An 18,565-nucleotide genomic window follows, 5' to 3' on the forward strand; every position below is an offset into this window, starting at 1 on the left:
AATCATTTTTGTTATTTAACCCCCAATTCCAACCCTTGATGCTGAGTGTTAAGCAGGGAGGTAATGGGTCCCATTTTGATAGTCTTTGGTATGACTTGGCCGGGGTTTGAACTCACGACCTACCGATCTCAGGGCGGACACTCTAACCACAAGGCCACTGATAAGCAGGCAACATCAAAACTTTGATGTTTCATTGAGAATATAGAACATTACACACGGCCCTCAAAAATCTGTCAAAATATTTTAGTACGACTTTAGTGAGCTACGAAGCTGCAACGCTTGATGGATTGTCGGAGCATTAGTCAGACGTACTGTGCTTCAACATACGGGTGTTATTTTGGTGTGTTTGTAAGGACCCGAAAGTGGCACCTATTAGGACACATATTTGGCGTTTTGTTTCGCAATATTAAGCAAAAACTTTTTTTTTTTACCCATTGGTACATGCTGATGTGTATTTTGGATCTGCATAAATTCAGAAAATTTGCATGCGTCCACCATTGTAATGCGTGCCATACGTAGACAATTATCTCCTTTTTCTCTATCCTCTTGTTGTAAGGCATTCATTCCCCATTTCTAATACAAAGTAGCATACAGTTCTAACATATATCTGTCAGTAAACTTGCTTTAGAAGCACTAAAAACTACCGGTGCAACGAAGATAACGGGGAGAAGACACTGTCGAAGTAGAGCCACGTAAACAAGAAGGCCCACAAAACGGCGCGTCCTGAAGAGACTGTCAGAAAGCGACTTGAAGATGGTCTGTAAAACATAGTTTATGCAACATTTTGACCAAAGAAACACGATTACATGTTATGTAGACCACAAGGAAGTTTTTTTTAAATTGACAAAACAAATTATATTAATACCCCTTTAATGCGCCTTATAATCATGTGCACCCTATGGTCCGAAAAACAAGGTAGTAAATATAATTAAAACATTTGAGCATTATGTTTGTTTTCAATGACATCAAGTGTGTATATCTAAACATTCCTGCCAGTTCATTTTACACACAATGGCTTTTTTACTAAGTCTTTTTTTATTTTTATTTAATTCCAAAAAAATATTGTATCGGTTTTTGGCTTTAATACCTTGACAATATCATACCGTGCGATTTTGATGTCGTCACATCCCTAGTCAGCAGTGTTGAGAAAGAAAAAGAAGGTACTATGAACTCAAACCTCAAACATTATCTGAATATAATACTCTTTGGATGATAAAATCCAATAATACCCTTTTTTGCTTTCATGGATCCAATTACTAAGCTTCATGTCTGATTAGATGATTATCAATAATTGTAGCCTTAGCTCAAAATCAAATAATTGAGTTGTCTCTGTTTAATTTCAAGACAAAAGAGAATATGTTAAATTCAGTGTATCTTATTTTTGGTTCTGTACTGATACTAAGTATGTTTGTCAAATGCACATATACCGGTAGTTCAGAAAAATTATACAAATCTGGGCTTTGATGTGCAGCTGAACTGTGATCCTGCTTTGTATCCTTTTTACTCAGCATTAGATTAGGAGTATTCATAGATCCTTCTTCGGCAAGCTATATATTTCTGCAAGATCAAACTACTGTATATTTCTGCACACACTCTCGCCTGTTCTTGAGCCTCGGCCTGTTATCACTTTCTCCTTCTCCCTCCTGCATCTCTCTCAAGCATGCTAATGTCCTTCTCGTTGCCTAGGTAACTATTATGGGACCCCCAAGCCGCCGAGGCAGCCTATCATTGGGACAGTGATTCTTGGATATGCAGGCTCCCAGCAGTCCACCCCGAAGCGCACCAAGTCCTACAATGACATGCAAAGCGTCCGAGTAGTGCCTGCTGACGACGACGATGACGACCAGGCCTCGGAAATGAACAACACTTTTACAGGTGAGAGCGTTGCAGCACGTTTCTTAGCCTCCTCGTCTATTTTTCTGTCTTCGTGCGCTTTTGTTATCATTTCCATGTTAAAGCAGTGTGTGTGTGTCCATTCCTCAGAGTGCAGGAACACAGTTAGAGGGAGATAATGTTCGTGTTTGTGATCTTCTCTATGTCTAGCGGTTACATCATGTCTTTGTGAAGCTGATTTCTTTGCATGCGAGCCTCCAAACACTGCCATCTGCCTGCAAGGAGGGGCAATCTTGTGGCCCAATTGTTTTCAAAGCAAACATTTGTTTACCAAATTGTATTGCAAAGGTGGTTCTTCATGTGCATTTAAAGAGACAAACTTATCCATATGATCCATATTTCCCAGTCTTTCAAAGCTATGCAATCTTTTGTGAGCTCTACTAAAAAATTATTATTTTTTGATACTGTGGATGCATCCCCTCCCTGTGTCCACTTGCCAGAGTGTTGTATTAGCATTTGATCAGGCTTGAAAGGAGCACAGAAGTCTGGCCTGGGCTGGGAAATGTGTGATGGTGGAGGCTGGAAAAGCCACCATTTATAAGGGGGAGAGGTATATAGTTTGGATAAGATTGTTGGTAGCAAAATGTGCATATTTTTGGGATCCTTTCAGTACACTATAAATGATCAAGAAACTATTTTAGGGTAAGGGGGCTGGGGAAGGATAAGGGTTTGAAGGGTTGCTTATTTCTTCTGTTCTTTTCTGGCTTTTTTGTGACATAAACTATCTTTTGTTCTTCTATGTTGTTGTTCCATGTTGTGCCCGTTTTGTTGCCCAGGTTCCTTAGTGCGTAGTCTCTTCCCCTCTCCTTTGTTGTGTGCAGGTAACCCTAGCGACCAGGATGAGAGCCGCGGCGGCATCCTCCGGCCATACACCACACGTGACAATGCTCCTCCCTGTGGTCTGAACAATGCGGCCATCGCCACTGCAGAAAGTGGGCAGCAGACCCTGGCAGAGCCGCAAGTTTCCCCGGAAGATGCCCTGGGGCCGTTGCCTGAAAACTGGGAGATGGCGTACACCGAGAATGGAGAACTTTACTTCATAGAGTATGTGTCGCAGCCTGAAACACCTCACAGTGTAACAGCATGGATTCACTTTTTGAAATACAGTGGTACCTGTCACCGATCCACTGAGCTAATGGATCGGTTTGCGCATGCGCCAAAAGTCAGTCAATCCCCTTCCGACAGTTTTTCCAAAATACAGGCATTTTACCATTTATTTTTACAACTGGTTTGCAAAAGTATCTACTGATAACCTTAAATAGTCAACAACTACACTTTAAAATGTTAACATCATTGTTCATTATTCACATTTGAAGCATCCATTTTTATCTTAGCTTGGACTTCTGTGGCATACTGGTGGTCACATTGTCAGACTCATAATTAAAAAAGCTTGCATTTTATGGTAATACCCGAAGTTCAACATTATCCCAAAAATGTTTTCTTGATTCAACTACTTTAAATGCACGTGCATTTAAAAAAATATATTTTCAACAAAGTCTTAAAAACTGTAGGACAACAGCAGGAAGTTGTTATGTTTGTGCATGCGCCAACACATCAAGTAACTCAGTGGATCGGGTAGTGACAGAACCTCGGTTTTCATGCGCACCGGTTTTAGTATGATTTGATATTGAAGAAAATGTTGACCAAAATTACGTCTTGGTTATATTACACAGTCTCAGTTTTAGTACGATTAAACACACGTTGGTGGTTCAGTCTCAGTGCTTTTTTTGTAATTAGGGAATGGCTGCAAACCACTATAGAGCCAGTACAAGTTGTTGCATACATGTTGATAACCCAACTGAAGTCAATAAGGCCTTAAAGTCTGTGTTTCCAGAGTGTCACTGAATGCACAACAGTGCTCGTCTATATTAGCCAACAAGGGGTAAATGGTGCTTACCAGCTCTCCCCCATAGTTTCGTAGAGAGCCTGGTCTTGCACAACAATAATAGCTGCAAGCGCTGCTAGAGGTCCACCGCTTTAAATGCACCCGGCATTGCTTCAAAGATTAGTTCCACCTTGTATTCCTTGCTGATTTAAAGGAGAGTGGTGCGTCCAGGCACAAGCAAAGGCCCAAACGTACTCGGACGGAACATGCACGAAGCGTCGTCCGCAGAGGTACGGCCTTATTCAAAGTGGACGTCCGCCAGCCCTGTCGGCGCAAAACTTAATCTTTATGACTGCACAGACTCCGCTCTGTGCACTCGTGCCACACAAAACACTACTCGGTGTGTACTTTTCACATCCATGTGACACCGATCTGCATTTTGCCACTAAAGCATAGAATAAAATTAAAATCAGGTCAATGTATGAATTAAATGTTTTCTACGACTCATGTCTGAGACAAGTTCCGACACCTAGTCAAACTGGCTGCAATATTTTGCTCAGAGCAGCGAGTAGATAGTACTTTTCGTCGAGAATACTCCCCTTCCTTGTTTTTTTAGCATTTTAATGGCCGTACATAAAACTGACCTTCTCTTTGCAAAACGAGCTGTGAAGTGTTACGTGTTGTGCCGTAACGCTGTCTCGTGCATGCGTGTGATTACCTTAGTTGAGTCCAAGTTAAAACGTTGAGCAAAGAGACGTCCGTTCGTTCTTGGATATAACAAGAGTGCCACAATTTTGATAAATAAGGTGAGAAACACTGTTGAATTCCAGAAAGAAGTTGTAGAAAAGTACAGAGGCAGTGTTTGGGGGGTTAACCCACCTTCTCTCCTCCCTTGTCTTTTTTTGCTGTCAAGAATCCTAAATTATCACATTCATCTTTCATCTATATGCATTTTGCATTTTTTTCTGCGTGTAAAAATACAATCATTCTCTCTAAAAATGGTTTTAGGTTGACATTTTTGAGTGTTTGAAACAGATTAATTGGATTTACATTGTTTCCTATTTTTTTGTGGGTTTTTTTACGATTCAACTGTCTCTTTGGAATGGATTAATAACAAAAACCGAGGTACCACTGTACTTGCAATAGCTCACAAAGTAGTCAGTGTGTAGTATTTGATCTATTTTGCACGTCCGGTGGCTTGTCCTCCCCATGATGAGGTTGTAAGACCTGCCCGGCCCTCCCGGTGCCACTGCTTTCCTATTTATCCCTGCATGTGTCGATCTCTAAAGGAGATCACACTCTGATCACCTGACTACCTCCACCTCTCTGTCCTCTCTGCAGCACAACAAAGGCACACCACCAGGACATGGCTGTGCATTTAAAGAGCTTGTATGTTCATTTTTACAATCACTATTGTTTCTTTTTACAATTGAAGGAAAAGTCAGGGGATTGTTTGTGTACATATCCTGTATGTTGTTTTATCTTTATTTTCTGTGCAGCAGAGGCCCAGAGTCCTTAATAAATATGCAATCCTGGTTCAAATTTAAATTGTTATTGACATGTATGTGCTTCTACTGTGCTTTATTTTGAAAGGCTGTTTTGATATATGTTCTTGTCTACTCTGTGTTCTTACAGCCACAACACAAAGACCACATCATGGCTGGATCCTCGGTGTAGAGACAAAGCCTCTCGGCCTCTGGAAGAGTGTGACGATGATGGTAAGCTGTCACACATCTTTTTGTTCTTTTTTAGAGTATTCTTATTATTAGTGCCCTTTCTGTTTTTTATCAAAATGTAAGAAGTGGACAGGTGCACGCTGTCCTAGTGACATTTGAGGAAGATCAGTAATTTACTAGGAAGTGCATATTGTGAAATTGCACCATCAAGTGGCAAAGATGAAAGTAGCATAACAGCAGTCTAGTTTACATTTTCAAATGATGCTGCACCTTGTTGTTGTGACTTTCTAAGGGCTTTCTCTTTCCTTATATTTCCTCCATCTTGACTGTCATGTCATTCTTCATTTGATCCCGTTTTGTTACTGTCCCACCTGATTCTCACTTTACTCCTCATCCCCCTTCTGTTCTTCATTTTGTTTTTATTTCTTTAATCCTGCTTTCACCTTGGAGAAGAGAGGATACATACAGAAGACCTGGAGAGTGATCTAGGTAGGATGACTCTGTTTTGTATCAGAATCAGAAGCAAGGTATTGCAGAGATTGTGCGCAAACCGTCGGATGCGAGGTGAATGGAGAAAGATACAAGCAGTGAAGAACATAATTAAAAAGTACCAATGATTGTCACACACACACTAGGTGTGGTGAAATTATTCTCTGCATTTGACCCATCACCCTTGATCACCCCCTGGGAGGTGATGGGAGCAGTGAGTATCAGCGGTGGCCACGCCCGGGAATCATTTTTTGGTGATTTAACCCCCAGTTCCAACCCTTCACAGTATATAAAAAAGCCGGTGACCAGCTGCTGCTGTTGCTTTGCCGCGAAATTGGTGAAAGTTATTTCTAGATTAAAAAACATGCCTCTCACTTGGATTATAGGAGGTTGTGGCCATCAACCAAGAAGTTGGTTAACTTTAACTTTTGGCGATAAAGACTGAAAAAAAAAAAACGCTTGTTTGGGGCAACCTTTTTTTAACCCTCTGTGGGGATTATTATCAATTCTTCATCTAAACGGGAAGATATGAGCTAGCCATCAGTTGGCATTCCAGTGAGAGCAGACATCGTACAGTAAATGTTTGTTTTATTATGTCCGTATTGTATTTCTTGTTTAGCACTTAGCAATACTGCTACATGATGCTATAGTGTTTCACTAAAGCTGCATCTGTTTAGCACACTTCTCAAACCTGTTGCTCATCCTCCTTATGCCCAGGCAAAAAATACAATGTTCTGGATCATAATCTGCCCCAAAGTAGTCTTTGTTGTCTCTCATGAAGTCTGCTGTGAATAGTTGGGTTGTTGTTGTTGAAGGAAAAAGTGAATGAAAAAGTGAATGATTCATCCGTGAAATTAATCAGCCCCAAAATTTTTATTTTCAAAATATTTTTTGAAAATTAGATTAAAATCTGACCATAACTTTTTGAGCTATCAATAGCTGTTGCTTATTCATTTTCACACATTTCCTGAATGTTTAATGAAAATCTGAAAACTGTTTTTTTTTAGTTATTTAGCTCGCTAATTAACATGGGTGTCGTTAGGCCTATTTTGGAGGGGCATAATGCACAGGGAGTTTTTGCGTTTGCTCAGACACATGAAAATCCGTTCCACCTGCGCCCACATTACTGCAAATCTGAAAAAGTTTATTTCCACCCAGAACCTCTTCTGTTTTCAGGGTCAACTCTGTAGTGCTTTGCAAGTTCATTTACACTGCAATCATCTGTGCAAAGTTTCCCCGTTTACATGTTGCCTAGTAGCTTTTCCATGCAACAACACTGTCCTTATGTTGGGCCATCTTATGCTTAACAAAGATGACTAAAGCTTTCTTTCAGTTCCAGTTTCAACCATTTAGATGTCTTCAGTGTTTGTTGTGTAATTCTAATACAGTGCCAAAAAGTTGTGAGCAAAAAGATTTTGCAAGTGCAAAAAATGTTCACCCGTGTGCATTGCACACTCGCATCATGTATATCTCCTGTTCTCCCCTGTTCTTAAAACGTAGTGATGCCCCTGCTAATTGACAAACCATGCAAAGCCAACGCTGAAAATAGTAACTATGCAAGTAGGTTTTGTTATGGCATCAATGTATTTTCCCAATCGTGGGATAAATAAAGTGTATCTCATCCTATTCTATTTTATATGTTTATCTAGCCCCAGGGAGGGAGTCACAGCTCATACTGTGAAAAGTCACACAAAACCACATTTTGACTAAAAGTATTTTATTTTATTTTTTTGAACAGTGTGTTTTTAAATTCAAAGGTTTTATAGACAATTTTGCTTGACATAAAAAGGTTGTGTTGCTGATTAACCTGTTGGTAATGGTAGAAGATCTGAGTATTTAAATAACATTTATTGTCTGTCTTTATTGTAGCTGGGTGCTGAGAGGCAGACAGTTTTGATAGTAAAATGCAGTCTCGTTAAACCTATTTACTGGACCAATGTAACAAAGGTGGGGAAATCCTCTGTGTGGAATCAAATACAGCGAGGAGGAAAAGTGAGACGAATGCATCATTATTGAATGTGCTCATCAAGTCACAGTTGAAGAGAGTTAGTTTATTTAATTTTGTTTATGCTTCACAAAATATCTAAACAACATATTATTCAGTTCACCACATGACGAATAATATTAATTACAAAATATTTGTTGTATCTGATTTATTATTTTGCTGTGCCCATAGAGACAGACGGATTATTGTTACAAACTGAAAACCCATGCAGCCCTACAAAACACTGGGAGTTGGGTGCTGTTGATATTTTATGCTCTGTGTTTTGTTTATTTCAGAGCTGCCGCCAGGATGGGAGAGGATAGACGACCCGGTGTATGGCATTTACTATGTCGAGTAAGTAAATCACCTTGTTGGCACATCACCTCACAGGAAATTAGCCTGCCTTCTCTTATAAATACAGCTTACTGCACACTAGCTGTCAATTCTTAGCAACCTCTGTCCCTCTGTGTTAGTCATATAAACAGGAAGACACAGTATGAGAACCCAGTGGTGGAGGCGCGGCGTCGGAAAATCCTGCAGGACCAGCAGCAGCCGCAGCCTCCAGAAGGTGAGCGGTTCATTCGAGGTTGGTTTCCTGTCCATTTCTTTCTTTCTTCATGTCTGTGGGTTTCCCATCCTTTTGCTTGAACATTCACTGGGGTTTGGGTGTGCAAGTCTCTCTTTGGCGTCTTTTGACGGAAAGTGCATTTATTTGTTTAATAAAATTCACTTTTTCAAAGTAGAGCTGCCCCAAACCCCTGTGTGACCATTATTGTTTTATTTTTTAGTCATTAAAATCCATTGGGTCATTTGTGTCTATTATCTAACATGATTTGACTTGACAGTATTAAACGTCAATACGGTGGAACCTCGATTTACGAAGAGCGATGTGTTCACTGTGTAAAGTGGATTAAGTCGCTAGAGAAAAAGCCATATGTTATTAATATAATTTACTTCACAAACCGATAAGTTCATATTGTGAAGCAGAGTTCCTCATAAGAATCAAAAGTCTCTATTTTATTAAAATCTCTACAGTTTGATATACATACAGTATATACAGTATATATAATTTATAAACTCCCCTGAAGAGCAGGGAAACGTCTGAAACAGACCTCTAGGGCTGAAATAGCCTCTGTGTGTTTTTTCCATATATATTATATACTGTATCACAAAGCAACATAACTAGGGCTGCGAATCTTTGGGTGTACCACGATTCGATTCAATATCGATTCTTGGGTCACGATTCGATTATAAATCGATTTTTTCGATTCAACGCGATTCTCAATTCAAAAACGATATTTTTCCGATTCAAAACAATTCTCTATTCATTCAGTACATAGGATTTCAGCAGGATCTACCCCAGTCTGCTGACATGCAAGCAGAGTAGTAGATTTTTGTAAAAAGCTTTTATAATTGTAAAGGACAATGTTTTATCAACTGATTGCAACAATGTAAATTTGTTTTAACTATTAAATGAACCAAAAATATGACTTATTTTATCTTTGTGAAAATATTGGACACAGTGTGTTGTCAATCTTATGAGATGCGATGCAAGTGTAAGCCACTGTTACACTATTGTTCTTTTTTTAATTTTTTTTTATAAATGTCTAATGATAATGTCAATTAGGGATTTTTAATCACTGCTATGTTGAAATTGTTACTAATATTGATACTGTTTTTGATAATATTAATTTTTGTTTCACTACTTTTGGATTGTTCTGTGTCGTGTTTGTCTCCTCTCAATTGCTCTGTTTATTGCATTTCTGAGTGTTGCTTGGTCGGGTTTAGTTTTGGAATTGGATTGCATTGTTATGGTATTGCTTTGTATTATTTTGTTGGATTGATTAATAAAAAGAATAAAAATAAAATAAATAAAAAATAATAATACAAATAAAAATAGATTTTTGAAAAATGAGAATCGATACTGAATCGTACAACGTGAGAATCGCGATTTGAATTCGAATCGTTTTTTTTCCCCCACCCCTAAACATAGCGTAGTGGTTGGAGTGTCCGCCCTGAGATCGGTAGGTCGTGAGTTCAAACCCCGGCCGAGTCATACCAAAGACTACAAAAATGGGACCCATTACCTCCCTGCTTGGCATTCAGCATCAAGGGTTGGAATTGTGGATTAAATCACCAAAATGATTCCAGGGCGCGGCCACCGCTGCTGGTCACTGCTCCCCTCACCTCCCACGGGGTGAGGGTGATGGGTCAAATGCAGAGGATAATCTCACCACACCTAGTGTGTGTGTGACAATCAGTGGTACTTTAACTTTATAACAAGGACATAATCTCTTTTTCTATCCACAAAACACAACAACAATACAGCAAGCTTAAATGTCAACACGCACACAAGTCTCATTGGTTCTCTCCAAAACAAAAAAAATGAAAATCATTTTACCTTGTGTTTCGGAATATTTGTGGCATTGTTGAACACTCTTACAAATTCGAAGTTACAAAGTTACGAACAAGCAATGGCTTTATATAGTCACTGCTAGCATTAGCACAAACTAGCAGTGTGAGGCGATCCTTCATTGGCTCATGTCCCAGTAGTGCCTTCTCCTTTGCTGTAATAAAGGTCAGTTGTGGCATTTCTTTCGGTCTTATCACAAATAAAGACTTATTGCTGCAGAAAAAAATCCACTTTTGCTAAAAAAATCCTCGAACTAAAGGGTCCCTAAGCCGCAGGCTCACTAACTAAAATGCTAGGTGTACAGCTTGTCTAGCAACCCGAAGCTATACAGCAAGACTGACACTTTGGACACATTTAAAGCGTTTCTGATCACTCAAAGTGATCTCTAAGACAGGTTTATACAGCATTGACCGACGCAATGTACGACAATTGTGGAAATAAACTTGTCAAAAGTGCAGCAAACCTCGAATCTCTTCGAAATGAATGCGTCTGTGTGTACAGGATGTAAACAGGATGTGACGTAGGGGGCCATTTTGAGTGATGTCATTTAAAAAGTTTGGGGACCCCTGCGTAAACGTTCGTAAACAGGAAAGAACGCAAATAAAGGCGTTCGTGAATCGAGGTTCCAATGTAATAATGTTGTATATATTATTGAAATACAATACAATACAATATGCTGTATTGTACTATTTCAAGACATTTGTCTTGGGCTCAGAAACTGTACCATAAATGTCTTAATGACAGCAAACAATGCACCAACAGGCATGCCATCTCAACAACAATTACTTCACAGTAATGTGTTGATTGGGGTTCTGCTTTGTAGCACTGAAGGGTTCCATGATGAATGTGTACAGTATAAAGTGATACATGAAATAGCCAGGTATATGCTCATATATACTCATTGACCACAACATTAGGTACACCTACAAATCTAATAAGTAGAGATGTCCGATAATGGCTTTTTTGCCGATATCCGATATTCCGATATTGTGCAACTCTTAATTAACCACATAACATTTCTGCCAGGGTCTGAATGCTGACTCAGTGTGATGGGGTGTGGTGAGGAGGGGTTCATTTTCATCTAACAACTCTGCCTCTCAAAACGGCTTGTTTTAAAAAGAAGCAAAGGTTTGGCTTACAAATAGGTCTGTAAAACAAAATGTATGCAAATTGTGTTAAACAAATTATCCATTCATTCATCCATCCATTTTCTACCGCTTATTCCCTTCGGGGTCGCGGGGGCGCTGGAGCCTATCTCAGCTACAATCGGGCGGAAGGCGGGGTGCACCCTGGACAAGTCGCCACCTCATCGCAGGGCCAACACAGATAGACAGACAACATTCACACTCATATTCACACACTAGGGCCAATTTAGTGTTGCCAATCAACCTATCCCCAGGTGCATGTCTTTGGAGGTGGGAGGAAGCCGGAGTACCCGGAGGGAACCCACGCAGTCACGGGGAGAACATGCTAACTCCACACAGAAAGATCCCAAGGCCGGGATTGAACTCACGACTACTCAGGACCTTCGTATTGTGAGGCAGACGCACTAACCCCTCTTCCACCGTGCTGCCCTTAAACAAATTAGGTTAAGTTAAAAAAAAAATAGAAAAAATAATATGATGCCTTTAACATGTCTTCTATATGAAAACATACTTCTTGCAAGAAGCATTTTCTTGCGTCTCCAACATACCAGCGCACACTTGCACTGATACTTCTGTGGGCGCACCGTCGATGCGCTAAAAAAGTGGGTCCTGTTGTAGATCGCACTGCAGGGCTGCTTCTAAAACAGACAGAAAAAACACCACAGGTGATAACAACATGTGTGTGCAGTAAACAAGTATTTTCATGGTGGAAGCCGGATAAGTACACGCAAAAACTGATTTAAATAGGGCGGTCTGCACCAGTTATCAGTTTGTACACACAGTATTAGTAGAGCACACGTAACCCGCCCACTGATAGTCTAGTACATGCAATTTTAGTGTTTGCACACGTTGTTTAGCTCAGTGGTTCTCAAATGGGGGTACGCGTACCCCTGGGGGTACTTGAAGGTATGCCAAGGGGTATGTGAGATTTTTTTTAAATATTCTAAAAATAGCAACAATTCAAAAATCCTTTATAAATATAAATAAAAACCTATCTTTTTTTCCAAATAGTTCAAGAAAGACCACTACAAATGAGCAATATTTTGCACTGTTATACAATTTAATAAATCAGAAACTGATGACATAGTGCTCTATTTGACTTCTTTATGTCTTTTTTTCAACCAAAAATGCTTTGCTCTGATTAGGGGGTACTTGAATTAAAAAAAAATTAACTGAAAAAAGGTTGAGAACCACCGGTTTAGCTGACATATATATCTTGGTAGATTATTTTCTTTTTACATTGTCAATGAAAACTGAGCATTATAAATCCAGGTACGTGATCTAATTAATGTGTGCACGTGCTGACCTTATGAATAGTCTAGTAGTCAGTGGACTACATGCACTTTTTAATGTGTGCTTATTGATGTGTGCCATGGAATATTTTGTGTTGCGTGCATGTGGGCTGACCTACAAGCTTTCCCTTTACAGAGTGGATTGAGGAGCACTCCTCAGCAGCAGCACCATTGGTCAACTTCGCTGCAAACCACCTGGAGACCTACAGGGACCCCCAAGTCCCACCAACTCTACCTCCAGCCCCAGCAGGAGCCAAACGTAAACGCAGTTTTATGATCCCATCATTTGTCAAAGGCCCGGTGGTCATAGGGTTGTTTGTTTCGTTTTAATTGATCTGCTTTGGGAATGTGTTAAGTTTCTTAGAAACAGCTGTTTACTGTTGTAAAAGGTGATGCAATGTACCCCAAAGTTTAATTGATCATTAACAACAACACCTTACTAAAAGCTCGTAAAAATGTGAAATTACTCATAGCTTGTTTGAGAAGGCGTAAATGTCAGCAACGCATGTGACATTTGATAAATTATGAATGTAAAAAATACGATGCAGATCCTGCTACTGCAGATTTTAATGGGTTGCCTGTGTTGCAACGTGTTATAGGAGGGAAGCCGTTCTTCACCAGAAACCCTGCAGAACTGAAAGGAATCTTCATCAACACTAAGTTGAAGAAGAGCCGCCGTGGCTTCGGTTTCACGGTGGTCGGAGGAGACGAGCCAGATGAGTTTCTGCAAATCAAAAGTTTGGTGCTGGACGGGCCTGCAGCTGTGGATGGCAAGATGGAGACAGGTGCAGTACATGTTTCCCATCAGTAGGAGACACTGTGTTCTTTCCAAACGCTTTCTTAAATATTTAGCAGTGAACATGAGGCAGAGCAATATTTGATGTTTTCCTGCTATGCAAATGTCACGACGACAGGAATGTGGGCTACTGTTGAATATCACCTACATTTTACTTGAAAGGTGAACTTTGATCTGTTATCATCTTTGTTCCGATCGTTGACATTTACTCTTTCTGATGCAGGTGATGTCATCGTAAGTGTTAACGACACCATTGTGCTGGGTTACACCCACGCTCAGGTGGTGAAGATCTTCCAATCCATCCCTATTGGCTCCATGGTGGACTTGGCCTTATGTCGCGGCTACCCCCTGCCCTTTGACCCGGATGACCCTAACACAAGTTTGGTTACATCGGTGGCCATCTTGGACAAGGAGCCTATTATTGTCAACGGACAGGAAACATTTGACTCGCCCTCCAACAAGGGTGGACCACTTAACGGTATGAGGGAGTCTCGAGCGCACAGCCCCTCTGCCGAGATGGTTTCCAACAGTCTGCACGGCTACGCCAGCGACGTGGTCACCCTGGCCTCGTCTATAGCCACACAGCCTGAGTTGATCACCATACACATGGAGAAGGGAGATAAAGGATTCGGGTTCACTATCGCAGACAGCCTGACAGGAGGGGGGCAGAGGGTCAAGCAGATTGTGGACTACCCACGCTGTCGGGGCCTCAAGGAGGGGGACATTCTGATGGAGGTTAACAAGAGAAATGTCCAGAACATGAGCCACAATCAGGTGGTGGACTTGCTGAGCAAATGCCCCCGAGGAAGTGAGGTCACAATGCTGGTGCAAAGAGGTATGTATGATATCATTACATCACATTATTTATGTGTGATTAAGTAGAGAAAAATGGCCTATTATCTAGTGAAGAGGGAACAGGTTGACACGGACAGAAGAGTATAGTGAGTAAGCAGCCGAAATAAAACCTGAGGGGGAGAGTGGCTCATAAATGTGTGCACTGCCTGGGTTGGAGAGAGGAGTGGTGAGGAGGCGATGGGCTGAGTGAGCATGGTGGTGGATGAACAGATGAATGTGGGAACGAGTGGGAGGTTGGCAAGGGACACAAAATAGATAAATGACCAGGAGCTTGTTGAGGTGATTGATACAGATGCTGCCGAGACTTGATGTTTACTTTAATACATCATCTTACAATTATTACTCTGTGCTGAAGGGTACAAACATTTAGTGTTTGTTTTGATACTCTGTGACTCGAGTTCTGGACCAATTTATTAGCCGTAGAACTTTTCTCTGTTTGACCACTCATAAACGCAATTTAGTACCTCCATAAAATTTGATCAGCTGTTAAAAACGCAATAATGGAAAAAAGACAAATCAAAGTCTACATCTCTTCTTCTTCTCAAGTTAGATCTGTTGGATATATATATATTTTTTTTTTTTTATCAACACAATATATTGTTAAATAGCAAGTTCCTTATTATTCCTTTATTACATACATTTGTTACAGCGAAACAAAGTCAATAGTACACAATAACTAAATACTGTAAAAATAAGTAAAAACTACTATCTACTACTTTTTAAAAATTGTTTGTTTTTTGCCCTCAAAGTCATTGTGTGTCCAGGGATTAATGCCCCTAGTTTGTAAACATTAACAAAAAAACTAACAAAAAAAAGATTTTTGCTCAACAGAAATATCGACTTACTGACTCTAGTATCGATCATATACTGATACTACCTTTGGAATCGAAACCAACAATTTATGAATTGATATGCCCTCTTACGTGTGGTGTACTGGCTCCCACAGTGTTATTTTTATATTATCATTTTTCTAGACTCATATGAATCTACCTATTAATTTCCTGTTGATATCTGCTTACTTTCTGCTCTAACATGCTTCCTTTACACTTCTTAAATTATACTAAGCAAGTATTTCTTGGTGTTTTGAAAAGATGGCTTAGCGGCTAATTTAGCTGTTAGCATGTCTGCTCCTGGCTTGCTCTTGGTGTGTAACATGTGTAGCCTTGTCCTCCGGTGATAATGCTACTTGATAATATTTATCATTGCCCTGTGTCATTTATGTTGCACAATGGATGGATGGAATTGCGGGATCCTCGTGGAAATATGTAGAGCAGGACTACCCTGGTCCGGGAGTTCAGTTCCAAAAAATTGGGAGAGATTAATATTTTTGCATCAGATTCCTAAAAAGCACTAGTGTGTTGTAATGTAGATGATTTTTGACTATAACTTTTTTGAAGTAGGTCCTTAGAAATAGCAAAGTGCTTCTGTCGTATAGAAGAACTTGGACCAGTGTAAAAATATTACTTGTGTTTTTAATTACAACTAGCCATTTCGTGAAGTATAATGCTTAATAGCGGGGTATGAAACTTGTTTTCATTGAGGGCCACATTGCAGTTACTGTATGGCTGCCCTCAGAGTGCCTGCCGCTTGTAACAGCGAATAACAAATTAATTTGCCTATACATTTGATTATTATCAATTTTGTTTACGCAAACTGTAAAAAAAAACCTGTAGATTTTACAGTAAAACACTGGCAACTCAGTCACCTGAATTATACTGTAAAATATAACAGTGGGGTTTTATTTACAACATATTACTGGAAATGAAAAAACAGTACAACTCCATTAGAAAAAAGGCAACGCAGTAGCCGGAATTTTATCGTGGCAGATTTTTTTTCAATTTACAGTAATATGTAAAAAACAAACAAAAAAACCCCAGTAAATTTTACCGGTATATCAATTGTTATTTCTACAGTTTCATACATAACTTGCTTTCAAATTTTATGTCAAGGAGATATTTAAGTATTTAACAAAAAATGGTTTGGGCACTATGACAATGTATTTGTTGCAATATTGGATAATGTTGAAGTTTAAAATGTATGTAGTTATATGCAGTAAATATTTTTTTTTCTGTCAAAATGGAAAGTACAAAAACCATTAGTAAGAAAAGATGTAGTACTTCATTGACGCATATTATTTCTAGGTGTTTGCGGGCCACGTAAAATGATGTGGCGGGCCAGATCTGGTCCCAAGTTGGACACCTGTGTTTTAGGGTATGGCAAATCCTGCATCTTCTGCAGTAGACACATGTTTTTCAAAACAAGGCAATTTTTTTCAAAGTACGTAACTCTGACCAAAAAAAAATAAACCAAAAGTAAATGTCATGACGGAAAATATTGAAGGGAGAAGTCTGGCCCCCGAGTCTTTAGCTTTCTGGAAATGTGCCCCCCAGAACAATTAAGTTGAATAGCCCTCATGTACACGGTAAAGTTAAGGGGGCAAATAATGAACCTCGGCGGAGACTTTTTGCCAAAGGGCAATTGAGGTGGTTCATTTATTAACACATTAATTGTTGTCTGTGGTTGAGGTATGATTTGATCCAGCAAACAGTAGTTCCGGTGATCTTGAGAGAGATTCCCAGGTGGGACCAAAGGATGTATTGATTGATGGTATCAAAAGTTGCAGTGAAGTCCGGGACTATCAGGAGATCATTAGTAACTTTGCTGTCGTGGGAAAGTAAACTGGACTATTGTGAGTGTGAGTTGTTCCTTGACTGTAGAATGCACTTCCCAGTATTTTTGTTTAGCGGACCTAGATGGCCAGAGGATGCTGCTAGTTGTTTCCATATAGAGGAGAGCAGATGAGACAGTCACACACTAACTACTAACCAAACCAACCAAAACATTCAAAACATAACTTGCTTTTTTTGGCTCACCTGAGAATTATAAATACAAATATTTCAACTTACCCGAGTATCTAATTACACTACATAACCTTTTACATGGAAATAGGAGAACAAGCTCCCAAAGTCACCTACGTGTAGGCCTGTTTTCTTTGTCTCTTGATTTCAACTCACTCTTTCACACAGTCAACCACAATCTTTGTCTCTGTGAGTGGAGTTGGGACAGTTAGCTTACTCACACAGGATGCACGGAAAGAGCGCCTCGCGAGTGAAAAGCACTGCCAGGTAACAAAATTGAGGATGAAAAAGATGATTACAAAGCCAAGTGTCCAGAGTGGAAATATTTCTGTCACGATCGGTCTTCGCCAGAGTAGGAACCCACCGCGGAGAAGAAAGAATGACAAGTAATAACAAAAAGCAGTGAAAAATACAACTCATGGATACACAAAAGGTGTGACAAAACGGAAATCGCACTCAAACGGTGTGGAGACGATCAAGTAAACACTACACAGTAGTGCACGGACAGGGTCACAGAAACAAGGAGCGTGACTGAAGCCAGAGCAGAGGAGATGAACACTACTGAATCAAGAATCCTCTGCCGCCGAGTGAACAGACTGGAGAGCTTATGTAGTCAGAAGAAAATGGGTATCAGGTGTGCGCGAAGGTGGCTCCACTCCGTAGCCCGAACACCAGGCACTGCAACAAAAAGCGGACAGGCTGCAGCAAAGCTGCCAGATCATGACAGTGCCCCCCTTTATAAGGCAACCCCTGGTGGCCTACCTCGTTTCGTCAGGATGGAGGGAGTGGAAGTCACCATGAGCTGGGTTAGTAGTAGCTGCTGTATCATCAGGACCGTACCCTTCCTCGTCGACCAGATACTCTCCTCCGTCTCCATCCAACTCCATCAATCATGCGCAGAGGAGGAGGAGGATGCGTCAAAGAAGGGCACAGCGGACTAGTGGTCACCCGCTTGAGTTAGGAGATGTGAACCACCGGATGTCGCTTGATGGATGGAGGCATCTGTAGTATGACCGCCGCAGGGCTGATGTGGTTAAGTCTCGAGACGACAGCCAAACCTGAATGAAGTGTGCCATCTTTAAAAATCGGTCGACCACATTGAGAATGGCAGAGTTACCCCAGGAAACGGGAAGGCCTGTAATAAAGTCCAATGCAATGTAGAACCATGGTTGTGAGGGAATGGGTAGTGGATGGTGAAGACTGGCTGAAGGTCGATGAGAGGTTTTGCCTCTGGCACAGACGGAGCAGGCGTACTCAAAGTCCTTGACATATTTTCCTATAGAAGTTAGCAAAACCTTTGCAAGTGCTTCCTTGATGTAGGAGATGGCCACTCAACCAC

At 40.4% G+C, this 18,565-nt stretch overlaps 1 protein-coding gene across 18 annotated transcripts in view; it reads left to right on the top strand.

Annotated features, from left to right (window-relative positions):
- Positions 1-18,565, top strand: part of LOC133620249 (membrane-associated guanylate kinase, WW and PDZ domain-containing protein 1-like) — a 204,773-nt gene that overhangs the window by 139,452 nt on the left and 46,756 nt on the right. For 7 of the 18 annotated variants that reach the window (XM_061981573.2, XM_061981639.2, XM_061981672.2 and 4 more), the window contains 9 exons: positions 1,687-1,875; positions 2,670-2,937; positions 5,354-5,436; positions 5,845-5,883; positions 8,164-8,221; positions 8,341-8,453; positions 12,854-12,976; positions 13,317-13,502; positions 13,737-14,348. In XM_061981573.2, the coding sequence (XP_061837557.1) occupies positions 1,687-1,875; positions 2,670-2,937; positions 5,354-5,436; positions 5,845-5,883; positions 8,164-8,221; positions 8,341-8,453; positions 12,854-12,976; positions 13,317-13,502; positions 13,737-14,348 (1,671 nt within the window). Of the gene's footprint in view, positions 1-1,686; positions 1,876-2,669; positions 2,938-5,065; positions 5,108-5,353; positions 5,437-5,844; positions 5,884-8,163; positions 8,222-8,340; positions 8,454-12,853; positions 12,977-13,316; positions 13,503-13,736; positions 14,349-18,565 lie in introns of those variants that run through there. The other 11 variants (XM_061981614.2, XM_061981701.2, XM_061981630.2 and 8 more) reach the window with 9 other exon arrangements.

This window comes from Nerophis lumbriciformis, linkage group LG01, assembly GCF_033978685.3.
Source record: "Nerophis lumbriciformis linkage group LG01, RoL_Nlum_v2.1, whole genome shotgun sequence".
NCBI lineage: Eukaryota > Metazoa > Chordata > Actinopteri > Syngnathiformes > Syngnathidae > Nerophis > Nerophis lumbriciformis.